The 24,553-nt window shown below is 45.9% G+C and overlaps 1 protein-coding gene across 2 annotated transcripts in view; it reads left to right on the forward strand.

Moving 5' to 3' along the window:
* Positions 1-24,553, forward strand: part of CCDC60 (coiled-coil domain containing 60) — a 315,694-nt gene that overhangs the window by 275,799 nt on the left and 15,342 nt on the right. The window contains exons 11-14 of one of the 2 annotated variants that reach the window (XM_077462079.1): positions 9,173-9,256; positions 11,647-11,787; positions 16,218-16,352; positions 18,262-18,451. In XM_077462079.1, the coding sequence (XP_077318205.1) occupies positions 9,173-9,256; positions 11,647-11,787; positions 16,218-16,352; positions 18,262-18,451 (550 nt within the window). The remainder of the gene's footprint in view (positions 1-9,172; positions 9,257-11,646; positions 11,788-16,217; positions 16,353-18,261; positions 18,452-24,553) is intronic. The other variant, XM_077462080.1, reaches the window with a different exon arrangement.

Genomic DNA, 24,553 nt, shown 5'->3' on the forward strand with positions numbered 1-24,553 from the left:
AATATTTTGCAGTGTTTGCTGCATATCTGTACATGTAAGATACACACTTTAGATACTGTTCTTCTATTCTGCTATTCAAAAAAATATATAATTTAGGGCAAAAAAAAAAAATTTGGGAGCATTTTCTGCATATCTGTACGTGTGAGATACACCCTTTAGATACTGTTGTTCTATTCTGCTATTCTAAAAACACCCATTTAGGGGAAAAATCTTAAATTGCAGCCTAGTTTATATCTGTGCGTGTGTGGTACACCCTTTAGATACTGTTGCTCTATTCTGGTATTCAAAAAACACCCATTTAGGGCAAAAAAAAGAATTTTGCAGCGTTTGCTGCATATCTGTATGTGTGAGATACACCCTTTAGATACTTTTGTTCTATTCTGCTATTCAAAAAACACCCATTTAGGGCAAGATCCTAAATTTGAGAAATATGAGAACGTCTAATAAGGGACGTGGCCCCGGTAGTGATGCTGCTGGTGGAGCTTCTGTTGCAGGGAGAGGACATGGTCGATCTGTGCCAGCTACACGCACAAGTGAAACACCTTCCTCAGGTGCTAGTAGGTGACAGGACCTACAGCGGCATTTGGTCGGGCCTAATGCGGTTGTACGAATGTTGAGGCCAGGACAAGTACAGGCGATAGTAGATTGGATTGCTGACAGTGCCTCCAGTTCCTTCACATTATCTCCCACCCAAGCTCCTGCTGAAAGATCAGAGTTGGCACCTGCAGCTGATGTCCATCAGTCTTTCACCTCACCCTCTTGCAATTCAGCCAAGCAGTCTGAGCCCCAAATAACGCAGCAGTCTCTTCTGCTTTTTGATTAATCTGTTTCAAGCAGGGTTTCCCAGGGCCATCCACCTAGCCCTGCCCAAAAGTGTAAAATATAAAGCAATCAGCACACACCACAAAAAACATACAAGAACAATTTGCAAGCTGAACACCATAAGGTAAATCACAAATCCTTACTAAAAATGTATAGAAAAAAGATAAGTGCAGCGCAAAAAAATTTATTTTTAAAAAAAAGTTCATACAAAATAAATTTGTGAGATGATGTGGATGAGAACACCCAGTGACTGTTGTAATCTTGAACGATATCACAGTGACAAATCCTCCACCATACGAAAAGGGTACTCTTATCAAGTGTGTAGGACCATACAATGGTCAAAAACGCATGGACTCACTTATGGGGTGAAGAGGAAACTCTGATCCGACCAGAGGATAGCCAGAGGACATAAACAATAAGATGATCAGGACACAAGATTTCTCTTTAAGGGATGAAGGTTCAACTCCAATCCAACGGATATTCCACCAAGAGAATGGTCAGGCAGACACAATGTCAAAAGAAAAAGAGGAGGACGATCTCAGTGTAGACTGTTGTGATCATGTTTATTTTTTAATTTTTTTAAAAAATGTACATATACCTGGATGACCAGTTGAAACAAAAAGAAATCTGAGCATAAAATAAGGCGTACGAGCCTCAAATGTTAGCAGCACAATATTGCACCGCAACAAACAATTTAAAAAACAGCTGTATAATGCTGCTGTATACAACGCGATGGAGTGCGGGTGACTAGCATGTACGATAGCTCCTTCCCCGTATGCACGTTACATTCAATCTGGGCTTTGTCAGCGGTGGGTGGAGCTACCTCGTCACCTCGCGTAATAAATATAGCAGCCCAGTGTTTTTCTAGCAGCGTGATGCGTGAGGTGCCATTGTCAGAAATCCGAGCAGCGGACATTCTCTGGTGACACATAACCACGGCATTGCTTATGGAGACACCAGTGGGCAGAAAGCAAAATAACTGGATCAAATTAATCACATAATAAATAGTAGATTTAAATAATATGCACAGAACGTACATGTTAAAATATAGCTCCCATACAAAAGGCAACTTAACAATAAATATAAACCTTTACATGTGAAAAAATATTTTTTAGAATGAACCAATATAATGAATAGACCATTATACATCCATTAATATAATCGATATTGAACCCGTGACCATCTTAGACAAATATAATTATATGAAAAACGTAATAAATACATAAAAATATATATGAATGCATAAAAAATATATAAAAAGGCAACAACAATCACTGGTTTATTTATCTGAAATAAAGCAGTTAAAGCGGGAGTCCACCGGGACTCCGCGTTTTTTTTTTTTTTTTTTAAAGCCAGCAGCTACTGCGCATGCGCGAGCCGCGCGGCGCAATCCGGACGGTCCCCGCTGCCTCTGGGAGCTGTGTGTTTCCCAGCAGGCAGCGGGGCACTTGCTGAAGGGGGCGGGCGCTTGCGGAACGGGGGCGTAACGTACGCCCCGTTCCGCAGAGAGCTAGCCCGGAAGTGGGTGCAGTTACCTGGATTATCCAGGTAACTGCACCCCCCTCCCCCCTGAAAGGTGCCGATTGTGGCGCCGGAGGGGGGGGGGATTCCGATGAGCCGAGGTCCATTTTAGGGTGGACCTCCGCTTTAAGATCAAAGTCGACGTTCATCCCTCCTGAAACTAATACCCGCATCTCATGAATCCAGAAGGATTCGCGTTGACTTAACTGCCGTATATAATTCCCCCCTCTCCAGTGTTGAGTAACACTTTCAAGTCCCCAAAATTTGAGACATTTAGGGTCTCTATTGTGAAAATGTCTGACATGCTTGGAGACATTATGTGTTTTTAAGCCCTTTTTAATATTGTTCACATGTTCTCCGATGCGGACACTAAAAGGTCTGGAGGTCCTCCATACATATTGAATGCCACAATCACATTCGAGAACATATACTACACCAATGGTTTTACAGGTGATCAAACTTTTGATCGGATATGTAACACTAGGGGTGAAAGCAGAAAATCCTTTCCTCCTTTTGATATTATGCCTACATTGTCTACGGGGGGACAGCGACCACAAGCATAAAATCCGGTCATAAAAGAAAAAAAAATCGTATTTTCTTTCAAAATAGGGGGATCTACAACACTAGGGGCTAAAACATCCCTTAAAGTTGGTGCCTTCTTGTAGCTGAATCTGGGACATGGGGATAATATCTTTCCTAAGATTCTATCTTTCTTTAGAATATCCCAGTGTTTCATTATTATCTTCTCAAATTTTTTATGCTGGATGTTATAGTTGAGAATAATTCTAAATTCAGATTCAACTTTCTGTATTTTTTTAGGCTGAGAATCTAACACCAAAGTAGCTTGATCCATATTACCAATATTATGGATCTCGCTGGTGATAGTTTCTTTTTGATAACCTTTTTGAAAAAATAATCAATCTTAAGAGAACAATTACGTCTGAGACGTATAAACTGTCCTCTTGGTATGTTGCATAACCAAGATTTATGGTGGCAACTGTCCAAGGGTATGAACCCATTTCTATCTGTGGTTTTAAAATAATTTTTAGTTTTAAAAGATGAACCTACCTTAAAAATGTCTAGGTCAAGGAATGTTATGCGAACGGCATCAGCATTTCAAGACAATTTAATATTTTTGGTGTTCCCAAGACATAAAAAGTTGAAGACTAGTCATATTATCTTCCCATGTGATGATAAGATCATCAATATACATATAATATTGTTTCAATTCTAAAGGCCTATTATGGAAGACGGTTTCCTCCTCCCATAAGGCCATAAAAAGTTAGCTACGCTCGGGGCGAAGCAAGCCCCCATGGCAACACCGAGTATTTGTAAGAAATATTTGTGGTCGTACCAAAAATAATTCTTAGTTAAACAAAACTCAAGAGCTTCCAAATGAAAATTCTTATGTGTAATGGATAAATTAGATCCGTCAAGGGCCCTTTAACCGATTTGATAGCATCCTGATGACCAATGATTGTATACAGAGAACCCACGTCTGCTGTCACAAGTATACTATTGTCATTAGCAGGCGTGGATTCAATTACTTGAATAGCATGTTTCGTATCTTTTAGAAAAGCAGTGGTGGTAGTAACCAACGTTTTGAGAAAGAAGTCTATATATTGGTCCCAATGGGCGGTGACTGAATCGATACCATTAACAATGGGTCTTCCGGGGGCCTCTGTGCATCCTTGTGTGGAAAATATATTATAGGTCTTCTACATGCACTAGGACAGGGATATGCAATTAGCGGACCTCCAGCTGTTGCAAAACTACAAATCCCATCATGCCTCTGCCTCTGGGTGTCATGCTTGTGTCTCTCAGAGTCTTGCTATGCCTCATGGGAATTGTAGTTCTGCAACAGCTGGAGGTCCACTAATTGCATATCCCTGCACTAGGATTTAGATATAGAGATTCCTTCTTATTGAGAACACCACTATTCTTTCCTGACTGTACAAGAGTTTGTAATTCACTTTTGTAAGTGAAGACTGGATAACTCCCTGAAATATGGTAAGTGGTTTTGTCGGAAAGTAGTCTATCCATTTCCTCTTTGTAGAAGGTTTTGTTCATAACAAAAAGGCCCCTTTGTTAAGGACTTGACAGAAGTGGAAGAGATTGAGTGCGCCGATGCCCAACCATTTATGTTTGAAGATGAGTACATGGGAGGACCATCGCAGCACGTGTCGGTTGATGACGAAACACAGGTCCCAACTGCTGCTGCTTTCGCAATTTTGCAGACCAACAAGGAGGGCAGGGGTGAAGACTGGGTGGAAGAAGATGATGTGGAGGGCGATGAGGTCCTCGACCCCACATGGAATCATGCAGGTGACCTGTGTAGTTTGGAGGAAGAGGCGGTGGTCGCACAGAGCCATCAGCACAGCAGAAGAGGGAGCAGGGTGCAAAAGCGGAGCGTCCGTGCCCTAGACAGTATGCCTGCTACTGCCCAATGCAGCAAGGGACCGAGCACACCAAAGCCAGGTCCAAGGAGTTCCATAGCGTGGCAGTTCTTCAGACAATGTGCTGATGATAAGACACAAGTGGTTTGCACTCTGTGCAATCAGAGCCGGAAGCGAGGCATAAACTTTCTCAACCTGAGCACAATCTGCATGACCAGGCATCTAAGTGCAAAGCACGAGCTGCAGTGGAGTAGACACCTCAAAAACCAAGAAAGGTCTCTGGCTCCTCCTGCTTCCTCTTCTGCTGCAGTCTCGGCCCCTTCATCCACCTCTGTAGTGACAGTGGCACCTGCCACCCCACAAACAGAGGATCTGCCAGTAACACTATCACCTTGGTCACCAACCATTTCCACAATGTCCCATGGAAGCGTTCAGCTCTCTATATCCCAAACAAGAGGAAGTACCCCTTTACCCACCCGCGATCCCTGGCCCTGAATGCCAGCATTTCAAAATTCCTGGCCTTTGAAATGCTGTCATTGCGTCTGGTGGAGACGCAAAGTTTTAAAAACCTGATGGCATTGGCTGTCCCACAGTATGTCGTGCCCTGCTGCCACTACTTTTCCAGGTGAGCCATCCCTTTCCTGCACAACCAAGTGGGGGACAAAATCAGGTGTACACTGCACAATGCCATCTGTGGCAAGGTCCACATAACTACGGATATGTGGACCAGTAAGCACGGTCAGGGACGTTATATCTTCCTAACAGCACACTGGGTAAATGCAGTGATGGCTAGGCCTGAGGCGGATAGCAGTTTGGCGCATGTCCTTCCACCACCGAGGATTGCAGGGTGCTTCAGTTTGCCTCCTGTTGCTAACTCCTCTTACTCTTCTTCATCCTCTATCGCCTCCTCATCCGGTCAGCGTAACACATTCACCACCGACGTCAGCACATCCAGAGGTAAACGACAGCAGGCAGTTTTAAAATGTCCCTGTTTGGGGGGAAAACCCCACACTGTGCAGGAGTTGTGGAGGGACATGGAACAACAGACCGATGAGTGGTTGGTGGCAGTGAGCCTCAAGCCCGGTCTGGTGGTGTGCGATAATGGGCGAAATCTCATAGCAGCTCTGGGCCTAGCCGGTTTGATGCACATCCCTTGCCTGGTGCATGTGCTGAATTTGGTTGTGTAGAGGTTCCTTAAAAATTACCCTCGATATGCCAGAGCTGCTGCAGAAAGTGCGGGCCATCTGTGCGCACTTTCGGCGTTCTCACCCTGCTGCTGCTCGCCTGTCAGCGCTGCAGCGTAACTTCGGCCTTCCCACTCACCGCCTCATATGTGCCCACAAGGTGGAACTCCACCTTGCACATGCTGGCCAGACTGTGCGAGCAGCAGCAGGGGATAGTGGAGTCTCAGCTGCAGCACGCACGTGTGAATCGCTCTGCGGAACAGCACCACTTCACCACCAATAACTGGGCCTAAATGCAAGACCTGTGTGCCATGTTGCACTGTTTCGAGTACTCCACCAACATGGCCAGTGCCGATGACGCCATTCTCAGCGTTACTATGCCAGTTCTATGCTTCCTTGAAAAAACGCTTTGGACGATGATGGAAGAGGATGTGGCACAGGAGGAGGAGGAAGAGGGATCATTTCCAAGGCTTTCAGGGCAGTCATTCACAAGTGGCTCCGAGGGTGGGTTCCTACACCAACAAACGGCAGGTACACAATTGTCCAGCAAGGGAACAGTTCTGGAGGATGACAAGGTGGAGGATGAGGAGGAGGAGAGGGAGGAGGAGGAACCATGTTCACAGCAGGGTGGCACCCAGACCAGCTCATGGCATAATTGGTGCGTGGGTGGGGGCATACAGAGGACACAGAAGATACACCTCCCACAGAGGACAGCTTTTCCTTGCCTCAGGGCAGCCTAGCACACATGAGCGATTACATGCTGCAGTGTCTCCGCAACGACCGTCGAGTTGCCCACAATCTAACTGGTGCTGCTTACTGGGTGGCCACGCTGCTGGATCCTCGTTACAAGGACAACGTACCAACCTTAATTCCCTTACTGGCGCGTGATCATCGAGTACAAGTGCACGCTGGTATACGCACTGCTGGTGGCATTCCCACCTGACAGCGGGGGCACAGTGAAAGCACAAGGTAAAGGCAGAGGAGGAGGTAGCAGCCAGCATCAGGTGCAGCCTAATTATTCGGGTAAGCTGACTGCTGGGAAACACCCACTGGTGGCCACTGGAACTGCACCCTTCAACTTTGGGAACAACGTTGCCCCAGCAGGTAACCCATGTACTGACACAAGACCTGACAGGAAAGGGCTATGTCACACACTGCTTACATGAAGTAATCCATCCTGTTTTTATAAGTGCTGCATCTGCTGATGCTTCATCTTCCTATCACTGTTGGACCTGAGAAATTCTGTCTGGGAGCTAGGGGAGGGTGCACTGTGATGTGTCAATCTTGTGACTCAGTATCTCACTCATATGAAAGTTGCTTACTACTTTCTAAATCTACGTAGGTTAGTGTCTTGATAACGACATCTGTCCCTTGGACTCTTAAGCCCCATACACACTATCAGTTTTTCTGCTGAGTTTTTCCTTCTGGTTTACCAAAACCATGTAGAGCAAAGGGCCTGCCTGATTGCATACACATTGAAATTCCTAAGATTTGACCATATTATATGGTTTTGATAAATCTGAAGGAAAAACTCAGCAGAAAAAGTGATAGTGTGTATGGGGCTTCATAGATACCTAATACGATGATTTGAATTGTTTCCGCATCATAAAGGTTAAAATACAAAATGCTATAGACACCCTAGCTAATGTTAAAATCAGCACTGGAGAGATCACAACATATAGTTACCCTGTTTACCCAACTTCACCAACTAGAGAGGGCCCACAAAAAAGAGTTTAGCCCATTCAACAAACTCATCAAAGTTAGAGAGGAATTGAATAGCCTCCTGGAAAACTAACGACTTGCTTGGGCCCAATAGCAACTATATGAATTCTCCAATAAACCAGGCACCATGATTGCTAGAGCATTGCAGAATCCCACACTAAATCTATATCTCACATATAATGTTCAGGGAAAGAATTGTGTACCTCACATGTCATGGCTTCTGAAGTTTTTTTTCATAAGCTATGCAATCTACATTCGTCCCCTGACTCTCATGAAACTCGCAACAGATTTGACCTTTCCCTAACCTACATCCAAGCCTCTGGGATGCCTTCACTAGCCAAACTGACCAGAGACAAGATGGAATCTCTAATCACAATCAAGGAACTGGCTACTGCTATTTGACAGTTGAAGCCCAGAAAGACCGCATGGCCAAATGAGTTTACATTGTCTTAATATAAAACCTTCTTTGACAGACTATCTCCTCATTTTGTCTCATGGTTTTCTATAGTTAACGATATTCAGAATATAAAGGATCTTACCACCACCCTACACGACTCTGAAGAAAAATTCAGACTGTCTTGGAGACCAGGCAACGCTTCATATTCACGTATACTTATCTGAATACTCTTTCACACACCACAAACCCCCAAATGCAATGACCATAATATGAATGCCCGTGTCTAGTGGCCTAATCCTCCTTTCCACCCATCCCTTTCTTTCCTCTCCCACTTACTCCCTTCCCTGGGAATACCTTTCACTCCCTTGCTCCCACCGAGATCTTCTTCGTACCTTGCTGTCTTTCCTTTTCTTTTACTCCCTTACAACAGGATGTCCACTTAATTTTCTTTAGCTAACTTGACCCCAATAACTTGGCCATATCATATTAGTTACTGTTACAATCCTCCCTTTAGATTATCGACGGAACTCTACTCTTCCTAGATGGTTGTTTCCAGTATGGGAGAGCTGAGCAATGTTGCAGTTTTGCTTTTTGTTTTACTCCTATTTATTGCTGTATTGACCTTATCAGCTAATATACTGTATGTGTTTTCCATGAACTGTGTTTGTATGGGACTCTGAAAAACTGTACAGAACTGCTATGCCATTGGATCTATTTGTGAAATTCCACATTTTTCTTGGTTACTGCCTGTATCTAAACAGTTTATAATGTGATACTCCAAGTAAAGAATTTAAAGAAACGTAGCCCCAGTAGGATAAAATACATTAAGCATTTTGTAGGCCATTTCTGCCCAGCCCAAAAAGAGAGGCCAGGCTTAGTTGTAGTTTGTGTAAACAATTTAACAATTTGAGAGCTTGAATTCAGAAGCAATTGTTCACCTGTAGAATATGAGGATAAAAGCATGTTCTATGTCATGAAACCAACTATAAATCCACTAAAAAATACTGCATTGCATGTAATTTGTATTGTTATATATTTTGTCTTTATTTTTCAGTACAGTGAAAGTATAATTGCATCAATCCTTGCCATTTTATTACAATATGAAATTTAATTTCATACTTTTCACACAGTGACATATCTTCAATTGAAAACAAGGAAACATCGACTAAAGATGATGATGTTATTCCCAGAAGCGTCACCCAGAGACCAAAAAGGTGAAGTCAAAGGTTAATTTAAGACAGTTTAACAATGGTCACAAAATCATCGGTAAGGAAATTTATTTCACTATAAACACCATGTACAGGTATGGTAAAATATTCAGCCCTCTTTACTGTTCCATTCACCTTAGCCATAAGGTCTATTTTCCCAATGAAGTATACTGATTAAACAGAGATGAAACAATTATTCTAATTCACAGCCAGGTGATCCGCTCAGACCTGAACAGCAAAAGATAAAATTGCTTTTATGACTAGCTCACTGGCTGGTATTTTATGTTAGTTCATAAACGCACTGCTTACTCTCATTACTTTATGGACATTCTCCATAAATGAATCTATTAATAAGGAATTATATTATAGAACAGAGCTACAACTGCATAGAATACATGCTATAAAAAGTCAGGCACCTTCTAAACCTTCTGCATTTATCTTTTTTATGTGGTATGTCTCCATGAAGAGAGAAGGTCTGGCAGGCTACAGAATTTATGACACTGAGCTACTGTCACTCATACCACTGGGCATTGGGAGCCACTTCTGTTGTTGCCTGTGGCCTAGACCTCTAATATCTACCAGTGGCGTCTCCAGCTTTCATATTTAGGGGGGGCACATGGGGGGACAGGGACAGAAGTAGGGGGCCAACCATAAAATGCAATCATATACATTAATATATATATATATATATATATATATATATATATATATATATATATATATATATATATACAGTTCTTAACAATGCAGCCTCACCAGTGCCCAATCAATGCAGCCTCACCAGTGCTCACCAAAGCAGCCTCACCAGTGCCCACCAATGCAGCCTTATCAGTTCCCATCAGTGCAGCCCCATCAGTGCCCATCAATGCAGCCTCACCAGTATAGATCAATGCAGCCTGATCAGTGACCATCAATGCAGCCTCACAAGTGCCCATCAATGCAGCCTCGCTAGTGCATGGGAAATGGTGGGGCGAGCGCCGCTGGATTGCACAGAGCTGGGATCTCCCACTTACCTGGCAGCCACTGTCATGCAAAGTCCTGCCTCCTGGACGGGTCACTATGATATACTGCACACAGCAGCCATGTAAGCAAGAGATCTGTGTAATCCGGTGGCGCTTGCCCCCTTCCTCTCCAAGGCAGCCCAATAGTGGTCCCAGAAGGACCCATGGTATGGTTGCAGGGTCACCAGGTACTTCTGGTCACCCTAGGCTAGGGGCCAGCAGGACCCACAGGTCAGTAGCTCCCAGGACCCACAGGTCAGTAGCCAGCAGGACCCACAGCCTGTTGGTCCTGCTGGAAGCTGACTGCAGACCTGTGGGTCTTGCTGGCCACTGACCCATGGGTCCTGCTAGGAGTGGACAATAGCCCATGGGTCCTGCTGGCTTCTGGCCTATGAGTCTGGCTGGACTGTGGGTCCCGCTGGCTGCTGGCCTGTAGGCCATGGCCAGCGGCCAGCAGGATCCACAAATGACTGACCAGCAGGACCCACAGGTCTGTGGCCAGCTCCCAGCTGGACCCACAGGTCTGTGGCCAGCTTCCAGCAGGATTCACAGGCCATGGGCACTGGAGCAGAGTAAATGAGGTGTATGGGGGTGGGGGGGATAGATGGGATGATCATGTGGGAGTCATGTGGGAAGTCAGGGTCTCTCACCTCAGCTATGGGCCGAATTGGCAGCTGCCAGCTCAGGCTCAGAGCTCAGCAGGACAGATGCTCCTCCTTGCACGTCCTCCTCCAGTCCTGGGGGGTGGGTGATGCTCTTGTCTCCTGGGATCAACTTCTGATGCGTGCACACTGCACAATGTACTGCAGCCACCAGCGGCGTGCCCAAGCCAGCCACGTGTGTCCACTGTCCAGCTCCAAGAGATCCGACCACAGTGACTGGGAGTTGTAGCTATCTCAGGCTGGCTGCGCTGCTCTCCAGACTCCACCCACTGGGAGCAGGGAGCTTCAGCATGCAGCCGCCAATGTGCACTACAACGCCCATAAGCAACAGCGATGCCTGGCTATAGTCACGTGACATCACCTAGCCCTGACTTGCTCGATGCAGCGGCTCTAAGACTGACTGACAAGTGACGAGTCAGTCGGACAGCCATGGCGCCGGCCCTTTTAATGAGTTACACTTGGGGAAATGGGGGGCACACTATAATATTGGGGGGTCATGGTCCCCTTAGCCCCCCCCTAGTGACGCCACTGTTATCTACTGCATAAAAGGCAGAAATTTCACAGAAGCCAGGAAGAGAAAATCCATACGTTTTGCTGGTTTATGAAAGCTAGAGCTTGGGTACTTGTGCAGCTACTCTACTCTGAAAACTTGGATTGTACCTTTATCTCATTATGTAAAGTGTCTGTTTCTGTATCCAGTAAGTTGACAGCCATTACTGTTTTGTGTTTTTAGTTCCCCTGCTTCAGTGGTTTCACCTACAAGCCTCTTCATTAAGAAGAAAAGTAAGATGCCCTCAGAGATGAGGGAACTGTTCTTTGAGGTTGCTGATGAAGCAGATATGTATATACATGATAAAGTGAAGGCCATGGAGAGGCAAGTACAGACATAAGAATATTAATGCACTGTAATACTATAGTGTACTTTGGGTGCAGTGTAACTGATTGCACAGTGATGAAATTATATTATATATATATATCAAGGAGCTAATAGCTGTCTGTCTGCCACGCTGGCCTCTTACTTCAAAGCTCATCTCCAGGAAGAAAAAAAACTACATCTAAAAGCTCACATTTCTTACAACTCTAGTGACACGACAGGCCGTGACCCAGATCCTCTTCTTTCTGGCCTCTATTGTGGGAGACTCCAGTCTACAGTGCCCATGTCGCTTCCTGGTGAAATGGGCACTGCCCACTGATTACCGCAAGTGTCCATCACAGTGTCCTCACAGGGAACTGAAGTTTTCTAAATTAACTTCATGATAAGTTGGCTGAGCAACAGTGAGAGATGAAAGAAAGTTCCAATCACTGGTCACTTCTATTGGAAGAGAAGCTACAAGGGATCAGGTGACAATGAATTCAGGAGAGATGTTTGTTTCGTTAGGGGTTTTTAACCACTTCAATACAGGGCACTTAAACACCTTCCTGCCCAGACCAATTTTGAGCTTTCAGCGCTGTCGCACTTTAAATGACAATTGCGCGGTCATGCTACACTGTACCCAAATGAAATTTTTATCATTTTTTTCCCACAAATAGAGCTTTCTTTTGGTGGTATTTGAGCACCTCTGCGGTTTTTATTTTTTGTGCTAAAAATAAAAAAATACCGAAAATTTTGAAAAAAAAAATGTTTTTTTTTTGTTTCAGTTTCAAAACTTTGTAAATAAGTAAGTTTTCTCCTTCACGGATGGGCACTGATGGGGCTACACTGATGGGCACTGATTAGGCGGCACTGATGGGCACCAATGAAGTGGCACTGATGAGGTGGCATTGATGGACACTGATAGGCGGCACTGATAGGCGGCACTGATAGGCGACACTGATAGGCGACACTGATAGGCGACACGGATGGGCGACACGGATGGGCGACACGGATGGACACTGATAGGTGGCACAAATTGGCACTGATAGCTGGCACGTATTGGCATGGATGGGCAGCACAGATGGGCATGGGTAGGCGGCACAGATGGGCATGGGTAGGCGGCACAGATGGGCATTGGTAGGCGGCACAGATGGGCATGGGTGGGCACTGATAGGCGGCACAGGTGGGCACTGATAGGCGGCACAGGTGGGCACTCATTAGCGGCACAGGTGGGCACTCATTAGTGGCACAGGTGGGCACTCATTAGCAACACAGGTGTTATACTGTACTAATGGATGCCAATCAGTGCCAAACAATAATGCATGCCAATCAGTGATGCCCATTGTGGGCACTGATTGCCATCCATTATGGGCACTGATTGGCATCCATTGTGCCTGACTGGCATCCCTGGTGGTCTAGGGAGGATTACCTCTGCTGGGCATCCCTGGTGGTCTGGTGGCGTCCCTGGTGGTCCAGTGTGGGCATCCTCGGGGGGGCTGTGCTGATAATCGATCAGCACAGACCCCCCCTGTCAGAGGAGCAGCCGATCGGCTCTCCTCTACTCGCGTCTGACAGACGCGAGTGAGGAAAAGCCGATCACCGGCTCTTCCCATTTACACTGTGATCAGCCGTGATTGGACACGGCTGATCACGTGGTAAAGAGTCTCCGTCGGAGACTCTTTACCGAGATCGTAGTTGCCGGGTGTCAGACTGACACCCCGCAACAACGATCGCCGCGATGCGCGCCCCCGGGGGCGCGCAGCGGCTCATAATCCTGATCACGTCATATGACGTCCGGTTAGGATTATGAAACCACTTTGCCGCCGTCTATTTGTAATAGGGCGGGCGGCAAGTGGTTAAAGAAAGGGGGCTTTTTTCTAAGTCTGGTCCAAAACAAGTATCTAGATTAGGAGTTTTGTCTTTATTGTGTATTTTCTCATCTGTGTGCTTGTTCTGGGTCAGTGACTCACAAAGTGAAAGTCAGTGGTTAGCATTTCATCCAGACAACTAGTATTTTTGAGGTTTTTAATATCCATTAATTCCCAAGTTTCTCTTTGCTCAAGAAGCAAGCAATGGTGACAGGGGCGTAACTATAGGGGGTTCAGCAGTTGCGACCGCAACTGGGCCCTGTGATGCAGGGGGCCCATGCAGCCCCCTCTACATATGGCCGGCAGCGGCATAGGCAGCTAGAGGTACCAGTGCACCATGCACATGGGTGGCTGGAGGTGGAGGGTGACTAGCAGAGCTCCATGCTCAACTATCACACTGGCTGCTCTTTAGTTGTGCAGTGCAGCCCTATGAGAGCCGGCTCCCCGGAGGACACTGCAGGCTTGTCTGCCAGCCCCCCTCCTTCACCGTCATACACATATGATGAAAGGTCTTTCTGGGAGATATGCTGATCGCCTGTCCAGCACACTGGATGGAGCCCAGGCCAACATGGATGAGTGTGCAGCCTGCAGCTTGGTCATGGTGAGTGAGAGGACTCCATCTCCCACACACCTTTACATACCCCCTCCATCTCCCCCTGGGGACAGGGACCCCTTCTCACGTGGGGACAGGGATCCCCACCTCCCAAGGGGACAGGGACCCCTTCTCACATGGGGGCTGTAACTTCATCTGCCCTGGAGAAAATGACCTCATCTCTTCTGGGGGCGGGGACCCCTTCCTGCCTAGGGACAGTCCCCCAATGGGGCACCTAAAAATAAAAATAATTAAAAAAAAACTACTGATACCAGTGGTGGAACTACAGGGCTCACAAAGGTCATACCTGTGACCACGCCCTGGAGTTCCACCGCCGGACTCGGAGGGAAGGGCCCTGGCTAGTGTACCGGAGGGCCCTTCTTGGTTTCTTGCATCGGGGCCCTGAAGGTTCTAGTTACGCCACTGAATGGTGACATAATGAACTTTTTTATATAGCTGCACTGAATAATGCAGGTCTTTATGCAGAGAGCCACCAGTCCTGGAAAACAAAATTTTATACAACCCAAATCCCAGAGTCTTTCATTTTGCATATTGAATGGTAAATGCTCGATTTGCCTGAGTGCATTGTTGTTTTTTGTTTTTGTAATCCTAAAAGATCTTAGCAAACTAAAGAAATATATTTGGTGTTACTACACCAAATATAAATACATGTGTCTTTTTAAATCTGCCAGAACCATGGCCCACTTACATTTTCAGTGCGTAATGTTTTTATTTATGCTGTTTACCATGTAATATTGGCTTTTGTAAGTTTGTTGACTCTCTAAAGCAGTGGTCCCCAACCTTTTTGGCACCGGGGACCGGCTGTGTGGATGAAAATTGTGGCAAGGACCGGAGGGGGGGGGGGGGGGGTCACGATTTTTCACGGGCAATGGCTGGTGTTAGTGATTCAATAATCACGGCACCATGCTTGATATGGTGTCGGGGTGATTGAAGCGCATTATTTCTATTATTACATTGCAGTAATAAATGAAATAGTTCAACTCGCCATACTGTAGAATCAGTAGGAGCCCTGAGTGTGTCACTTACCACTGTCGCCTGCTTCTAGATGTGCATAGTCACTTGCCACGCTGCCTGTCACCAGAAGCGGAATGTCACTTGCCACATCACCTTGCACACTGCCTGCCACAAGATGTGGATTGCCACCTGCCACGTTGCTTGTCACCAGATGCGGAGTAAGTGGAGCGCCCCTTGTGGTATGTCAGGCAGACAGCTGAGGGGTGAACTACAAGTCACAACACACCTCACCTGTACTCCCACACACAGCTCACCTGACACTGATGACATCACATCTCTGTGGGATCGCCCCTCTGGATGTTGCAGGGTGTCTCTCTCCTCATGCTGCAACTGGTCTCATCTGGCAGAGGGAGGGTCCGGGACTCCTTCGGCTCTCAGTCTCTGGCTCCGCCCTTCTGCCATCTCTGATCAGCTGTCTGGGGGGCAGGCAATCTGCGCCGCTGAATAAGGAATCCTACGTTTTCACACACCAAGGAGCCAAGGGAGAGTGGCGATGCGGGGCAGGCAGTATGAGATGATGTCATCTCTCTGCTCCCCGCTGCACCTCCGACAGGCTGGCTTTGAGGGCGGAAGAGCGGTGATGCAGAGGGGGCGGAGAGAGATGATATCATCTCTGCTTGCCCGCCTGCTCGCTTCTTCCATCCACCCAGCGCTCTCATGCCAGTAGCCCAGCATGTGTCTTGCGACCGCCCGCACCCGCGGCCCACCTGCAGAAGGGCCACAGCCCGGTAGTGGGTCGGGGACCGGGGGTTGATGACCCCTGCTCTAAAGTGTGTTGTTCAGTCATTCAGCTTATTGAACGCATTCTTGAAAATCAATAAAAATTTACTGATTAAAAAAAATAATCTGCTAGAAATGCAGTACTTTATCAATTTACCATAGCACATACTGTGATGAGTTTGGTAGTTTTAGGTTCTAACATCACCTTTTTTTAATTATTATTATTCCTTTCTTAGGAGACGTCAAGAATTTAATACCCAAAAGTATCACTCTTTGGCTACAATCAGCAATTTTCGCCAGGATCTGGAAAAAATTCGAAAAATGTGTTGCCAGGTTAAAGAAGAAAAAGATTACACCGACACGAAAAACTGGTGTGTAGCAGGCGTGCACTTGTAACATTCATTTTTATATTATATACAGTACAACCTGGTATAGATATTAGCTTTCACCTTATTAGAAATGTTCACCTTCTCACACCTGGAATTATTATTATTACAGGTACTTATATAGCGCCGTCAATTAACACATCGCTTTACATATATATTGTACATTCACATCAGTCCTTGCCCTCAATGAGCTTACAATCTAAGGTCCCTAATTTACATACATACATATACTAGGGCCAATTTAGACAGGAACAAATTAACCTATCAGCATGTCTTTTGAGTGTGGGAGGAAACTGGAGTACCTGGAGGAAACTCAGGCAGGCACAGGGAGAACATGCAAACTCCAGGCAGGTAGTGTCGTGGTTGGGATTTGAACCAATGACCCTAGCAGTGGCGGCTGGTGAAGTTTTTGGATGGGGGGGTGCTAGACCCCGCCCATCATGACCCCGCCCATCATTTTGGCCCCTCCCACTTCTCATAAACCACGCCCCTTATGTAATCTGAAAAAAAATTGGCGTGGGTCCCCCCCTCTGAGAGCATACCAGGCCCTTAGGTCTGGTATGGATTCCAAGGGGAAGCCCCTACACCGAAAAAACGACGTGGGGGTCCCCCCCAGATCCACACCAGACCCTTATCCGAGCACGCTACCCGGCCGGCCAGGAAAGGGGGTGGGGACGAGCGGGTGCCAGGCCGCATGCCCTCAACATGGGGGGGTGCATTGGGGGAGGGGGGCGGGCGTCCCCCCACCCCAAAGCACCTTGTCCCCATGTTGATGAGGACAAGGGCCTCTTCCCGACAACCCTGGCCGTTGGTTGTCGGGATCTGCGGGCGGGGGGCTTATCGGAATCCGGGAGCCCCCTTTAATAAGGGGGCCCCGGATACCGGCCCTCCACCCTATGTGAATGAGTATGGGGTACAATGTACCCCTACCCATTCACCTGTGAAAAAAAGTACAAAAAAAAACACAACACAGGGTTAAAATATTTTATTGCACAGCTCCGGGGGTCTTCCGTCTTCGGGGGTCTTCTCGCCGGACTCCTCCGCTATCTTCTTGTAGCTCTTTTGCTAGCGGAGGAGCCCGGCTTTCTTCCTCGCCGCCGGCCTCTTCTTCCGACTTCGGGGGTCTTGTCTTGTCGGGGGTCTCTTTTACAGGCGGTGGCTCGGTCTTCTGTTGCCGCCGCCGCCGCCGCCCGTTCTTCTTCTTCTTCTTCTCCAGGAGATGTTGACTCGACGATCTCTCCGGCCGCAATGCCATGCTTTTTTTCCATTCATTCAGCTAAATGCATGAACATTGTCAACAAAGTAGAAACTAGAAAGCCTTTATGCGGTGACTCCCGTCCTGCCTCACTGTCTTGCAGCTCCGCTCGGGCTGAGGAATGAAGCTGCCGACGTCACTTCCGGGGTTCGTGAAGCAGCCGAAAGCCGGAAGTGACCTGCCTGTCTAAGATTGACAATGCTCCCGCCCGTAGAATCACAGTGATTTTACGGGCGGAAGCTAGTCGGCGTTCTGCAGTGCGCCGCAAGGCGGGTTTTTAACCCGCAAATGAAGCGCCATGGATGCAATCTTGTGATTGCATCGACGTGGCTCTTCTCATAGTGCACTGTGACCGGCGCCACAGTACACTATGTTAAATTGTTAAATGCCTTTTTTTTTTTTTTTATGTCTTAAAGGGCCCGTTTTTGTTTTTTTTTTACTTTTTTTATATTTATTTATTTATTTTTTACTTTTTTTTTTTTTTTTACACCTAGGGAGAGGGGGGGAGGCGCCCGGGTGCCCCCTATGGGCGGGCCGCCACTGGACCCTAGTGCTGCTAGCCAAAAGTGCTAAACACTTAGCCACTGTGTATCATTTCACAACTAGATTATAATCAATTGTATATGTCTGTGACTGCAGGTTTGTAGTTTTACAGTCCAGGATTCCAGAAGACATGAAAAACAACCAGAAGATCAAAAAGATTTTAGAAAAGCTTGAAAAGTTGGAAATGAAACAGTTTGTCAGAATACGTATCAATTCCTTTCTGAAGGTGCTAGCTGGACTTCGTCATTGGGAACTGTGTTCTCCTGATATATGTGTGGCTATAGAGGTAAGCAGGCAATCACTTTGAAAATAATACAAAATAGCAACTTTGTAACAGTAAATTAGACCTAAAAAGAGAACTATTTACTATTTTGGTGGAACTTGGATGGGTCTATGTTGCAATCAGTTCAGGGGGATGAGCATACCTATCGCCTTTTATTATGAACAAACCATTTGAGTGATACATCATTTCAGTTTTCAGTGTATTTTCCATAGGTATATATGAAGAAGCTGTTCTATCCCGTGATCCAAGACGTTAAGTTAAAAATCCAAGAAAACCCTATCACAAAGTCTTGCTGGCCATCTATACAGTATACTGTTTCCAAATAACGGGTGGTTGGACTTTGTCAAGTAAAATATTTTATCTTTGGCCATTTGTCACACAGACCAAATGTGAATCATTCAGGAGGCAAAAGAAGCAAGCATATAGTAAATTTGTTAATAAGACCACGCCAGTCATATCTACAGCTGCAGTGTTAAGTATCTCCTTCACTAAGTATTCAGCAATTCTGAAAGCGTTAACTAAAAACTTTGCTAACTTTAAACCATTACCATTGCTCAATCTCTGAGTATTGTTTTACAGGCTAAGTTGATTGTTTGTAAAAACAAAAAATAATAAAATGTAACATGTTACAAAAGGTGAACTTATCCTTTAACCACTTTCAGACCGGACCATTTTGCTGGTAAATGACCAGAGGTCTTTTTACACTTTGGCACTGCGCTGCTTTAACTGGTAATTGCGCGGTCATGCAATGTTGTACCCAAACAAAATTTGCGTCCTTTTCTTCCCACAAATAGAGCTTTCTTTTGATGGTATTTGATTGCCTCTGCGATTTTTATTTTTTGCGATATAAACGTAAAAAGACCGCAAATTTTGAAAAAAAATGATATTTTCTACTTTTTGTTATTAGAAAAATCCAATAAACTCAATTTTAGTCATACATTTAGGCCAAAATGTATTCAGCCACATGTCTTTGGTAAAAAAAAAGTCAATAATTGTATATTTATTGGTTTGCGCAAAAGTTGTCACATCTACAAACTAAGGTACGTTTTCTGGAATTTACGCAGCTTTTAGTTTACGACTGCCTATCTCATTTCTTGAGGTGCTAAAATGGCAGGGCAGTACAAAACCCCCCCAAATGACCCCATTTTGGAAAGTAGACCCCCTAAGGAAATTGATAAGAGGCATGTTGAGCCCATTGAATATTTTATTTTTTTGCCTCAAGCGATTGAATAATGACAAAAAAAAATTTTTTTTTTTTTTTTTTTTACACAAAGTTGTCACTAAATGATATATTGCTCACACATGCTATGGGCGTATGTGAAATGACACCCCAAAATAAATTCTGCTGCTTCTCCTGAGTACGGGGATACCACATATGTGGGACTTTTTGGGAGCCTAGCCGCGTACGGGGCCCCGAAAACCAAGCACCGCCTTCAGGCTTTCTAAGGGCGTAAATTTTTGAGTTCACTTCTCACTACCTATTACAGTTTTGAAGGCCATAAAATGCCAAGATGGCACAAAACCCCCACAAATGACCCCATTTTAGAAAGTAGACACCCCAAGCTATTTGCTGAGAGGCATGTTGAGTTCATGGAATATTTTATATTTTGCCACAAGTTGCGGGAAAATTACAAACTTTTGTTTTTTTTTTGTTTTTTCACAAAGTTGTCACTAAATGATATATTGCTCACACATGCCATGGGCATATGTGAAATGACACCCCAAAATAAATTCTGCTGCTTCTCCTGAGTACGGGGATACCACATATGTGGGACTTTTTGGGAGCCTAGCCGCGTACGGGGCCCCGAAAACCAAGCACCGCCTTCAGGCTTTCTAAGGGCGTAAATTTTTGAGTTCACTTCTCACTACCTATTACAGTTTTGAAGGCCATAAAATGCCAAGATGGCACAAAACCCCCACAAATGACCCCATTTTAGAAAGTAGACACCCCAAGCTATTTGCTGAGAGGCATGTTGAGTTCATGGAATATTTTATATTTTGCCACAAGTTGCGGGAAAATTACAAACTTTTGTTTTTTTTTTGTTTTTTCACAAAGTTGTCACTAAATGATATATTGCTCACACATGCCATGGGCATATGTGAAATGACACCCCAAAATAAATTCTGCTGCTTCTCCTGAGTACGGGGATACCACATATGTGGGACTTTTTGGGAGCCTAGCCGCGTACGGGGCCCCGAAAACCAAGCACCGCCTTCAGGCTTTCTAAGGGCGTAAATTTTTGAGTTCACTTCTCACTACCTATTACAGTTTTGAAGGCCATAAAATGCCAAGATGGCACAAAACCCCCACAAATGACCCCATTTTAGAAAGTAGACACCCCAAGCTATTTGCTGAGAGGCATGTTGAGTCCATGGAATATTTTATATTTTGCCACAAGTTGCGGGAAAATTACAAACTTTTTTTTTTTTTTTTTTTTTTCACAAAGTTGTCACTAAATGATATATTGCTCACGCATGCCATGGGCATATGTGAAATGACACCCCAAAATAAATTCTGCTGCTTCTCCTGAGTACGGGGATACCACATATGTGGGACTTTTTGGGAGCCTAGCCGCGTACGGGGCCCCGAAAACCAAGCACCGCCTTCAGGCTTTCTAAGGGCGTTACAGTTTTGAAGGCCATAAAATGCCAAGATGGCACAAACCCCCCCCAAATGACCCCATTTTGGAAAGTAGACACCCCTAAATTTAGGGGTACACTAGTGAGACTAGGTAATAAATGGCGGGTGCCCTGAAACTATAAAAAAATAACTAACCAACCAGCGTCACCTGTAACAGTTATATGGTGATCACTGGTGAAAGGGTTAACTAGGGGGCAATCAGGGGGCTTTATGCGGTAGTATATGGGGGTCCCTGGCGCTATAAAAAGCTGCGGCGAACCTAAATACCTACCTGCCTAACTAGCGTCACCTGTGACACTAATACAGCGATCAGAAAAACGATCGCTTATTAGGCTGGGTTCACACTGGAGCGATGCGGGAACGCCACGAATGCGCGGCGGGTTCCCGCATCGCATGCCTCCCGGCGGCAGTTCACACTGCCCTATGCGAACTGCTAGGAGTGTCAGTGAAATGTTACTGACACCCCCAGATCAGTTTGCATATCGCAGTGCGATCTGCAAACTCGGATCGCATGGTGTGAACACCCATGCGATCCGATTCTGCTGCGGGCCAAAAAAAGGGTCCCGTGCGAATTTGCGGCGGGTGCGGCGGGTGTGGCGGGTGCGGCGGGTGCGGCGAATGGCTGAACTCGAATCGCACAGAGATCGGATGTGATTTGCACTGCAGTGCGGTGCGAATCACATCCGTTCTCAAACCGCTGCAATGTGAACCCAGCCTTAGTGACACTGGCGACTGGGGGTGATCACGGGGTTAAACCTTTATTGGGGGGGTTAGGGGGTACCTTAGAACTAAAGGGGGCTAACCCTAACTGCCCTAACAGTTATTAGTCACAAATGACACCCGCCGGGTGATCAGGGGGTTAAACCTTTATTAGGTAATAAATGGCGGGTGCCCTGAAACTATAAAAAAATAACTAACCAACCAGCGTCACCTGTAACAGTTATATGGTGATCACAGGTGAAAGGGTTAACTAGGGGGCAATCAGGGGGCTTTATGCGGTAGTATATGGGGGTCCCTGGCGCTATAAAAAGCTGCGGCGAACCTAAATACCTACCTGCCTAACTAGCGTCACCTGTGACACTAATACGGCGATCAGAAAAATGATCGCTTATTAGGCTGGGTTCACACTGGAGCGATGCGGAAACGCCGCGAATCCGCGGCGGGTTCCCGCATCGCATGCCTCCCGGCGGCAGTTCACACTGCCCTATGCGAACTGCTGGGAGTGTCAGTGAAATGTTACTGACACCCCCAGATCAGTTCGCATATCGCAGTGCGATCTGCAAACTCGGATCGCATGGTGTGAACACCCATGCGATCCGATTCTGCTGCGGGCCAAAAAAAGGGTCCCGTGCGAATTTGCGGCGGGTGCGGCGGGTGTGGCGGGTGCGGCGGGTGCGGCGAATGGCTGAACTCGAATCGCACAGAGATCGGATGTGATTTGCACTGCAGTGCGGTGCGAATCACATTCGTTCTCATAAACCGCTGCAATGTGAACCCAGCCTTAGTGACACTGGCGACGGGGGGTGATCACGGGGTTAAACCTTTATTGGGGGGGTTAGGGGGGTACATTAGAACTAAAGGGGGCTAACTCTAACTGCCCTAACAGTTATTACAGTCACAAATGACACCAATGCAAAAAAAAAAAAAAAAAAAAAAAAAATGACATTGGTGTCACTGTGACTGGGGGGCAGGGGTAATTGGGGGGGTGATCGGGGGGTAAAGGGGGGGTGTGAGTGTGCCTGGCATGTTCTACTGTGTGTGTAGAGTGTTGGTGCAACTCACCGATCCGCTCTCCTCCGTGTCGGAACGAAAAATACCGACACGGAGGAGAGAATACATCACTTCCTCTCCTGTGTTTACATTACAGGAGAGGAAGTGATGTCACGGGGGATTTCCATTCGTCGAGAGCGATCGCGAGGGGGTGGCCATGAATGAATGGCCGCCCCCTCATCCCGGATCGCTCTTGAAGGAATGCCGACCGCCGCAGGCACCGGGGGGGGGGCCCGATCGGGCCCCCCACCCGCGGGCAGGCAGGGACTTATATATACGCCCATATGCCTGCCCGTGCCATTCTGCCGACGTATATCGTCGTGCGGCGGTCGGCAAGTGGTTAAAGTGATACTAAAAACACTGTTTAATTTACATTGTCTCTTCAATTTCTGTTTGTGGATGATGGCACTGTAATTATTTTAATAAAAAAAAAATGTAGGTACCTTTTACCTCATCGATATATAGCTGTCACATGACCCAGCTCTTTCCAAGTTTGTCTGCAGTGAAACACAAGAAGGTGGAGCTTCAAGTCCTCTGCTGCTGGTCACATGTTAACCACTTAACCCCCGGACCATTTTGCCAGGCCAAAGACCAGAGAACTTTTTGAGATTCGGCACTGCGTCACTTTAACTGACAATTGCGTGGTCCTGCGACGTGGCTCCCAAACAAAATTGACGTCCTTTTTTCCCCACAAATAGAGCTTTCTTTTGGTGGTATTTGATCAACCCTGTGGTTTTTATTTTTTGCACTATAAACAAAAAAAGAGCGACAATTTTGAAAAAAAAAACATTTTTTTTATATTTTGCTATAATAAATATCCCCCAAAAATATATAAAAAAACATTTTTTTTCCTCAGTTTAGGCCAATACGTATTCTTCTACATATTTTTGGTTTAAAAAAATCACAATAAGCATTTATTGATTGGTTTGCGCAAAAGTTATATTGTTTACAAAAAAGGGGATAGTTTTAAGGCATTTTTATTAATCTTTTTTTTTTACTAGTAATGGCGGCAATCAGTGATTTTTATCGTGACTGCGACATTCTAGTGGACAAATCGGACATTTTTGACACATTTTTGGGACCATTGTCATTTTTACAGCAATCAGTGCTATACAAATGCAGTGATTCCTGTGTAAATGACACTGGCAGTGAAGGGGTTAACCAGTAGGTGGCAGTGTAGGAGTTAAGTGTTTCCTGGGGCATGTTGCTAACTGTGGGGGGCGTGGCTGTGTATGACATGTCACTGATCTCTGCTCCGATCACAGGGAGCAGAGATTAGTGACACTGTCACTAGGCAGAATAGGGAGATTCTTGTTTACATTAGCATCTCCCCGTTCTTCCTCCCCATGAGACGATCGCAGGTATCCCCGTGGCGGTCGAGTCTGCGGGACCCGCCAACCGACTCACGGAGGTCCCACCGGGGAGCGCGAGCTGCCGGCGGTGCACCCGCGATGTCACGGCGGCAAATTTAAAGGGACATACAGGTATGCCTATTTGCCTGTCCGTGCCATTCTGTCGACATACATTGGCGTGCACCGGTCGGGAAGTGTTTTAAAAATAAAATAAAAAACAGTTTTTGGAATACAGAGTAAAAATACATAAATGATATCGATTAACTGTTTAAAATTGTCATACAAACATATATTTTAAATTAAATCTTTATTATTTTGTGGAAATAACATGGTGTGGGCAGA

This window comes from Lithobates pipiens, unplaced genomic scaffold (genome assembly GCF_037356315.1).
Source record: "Lithobates pipiens isolate NorthernLeopardFrog02 unplaced genomic scaffold, aLitPip1_a1.2 Scaffold_3, whole genome shotgun sequence".
In the NCBI taxonomy this organism is placed as follows: Eukaryota; Metazoa; Chordata; class Amphibia; order Anura; family Ranidae; genus Lithobates; species Lithobates pipiens.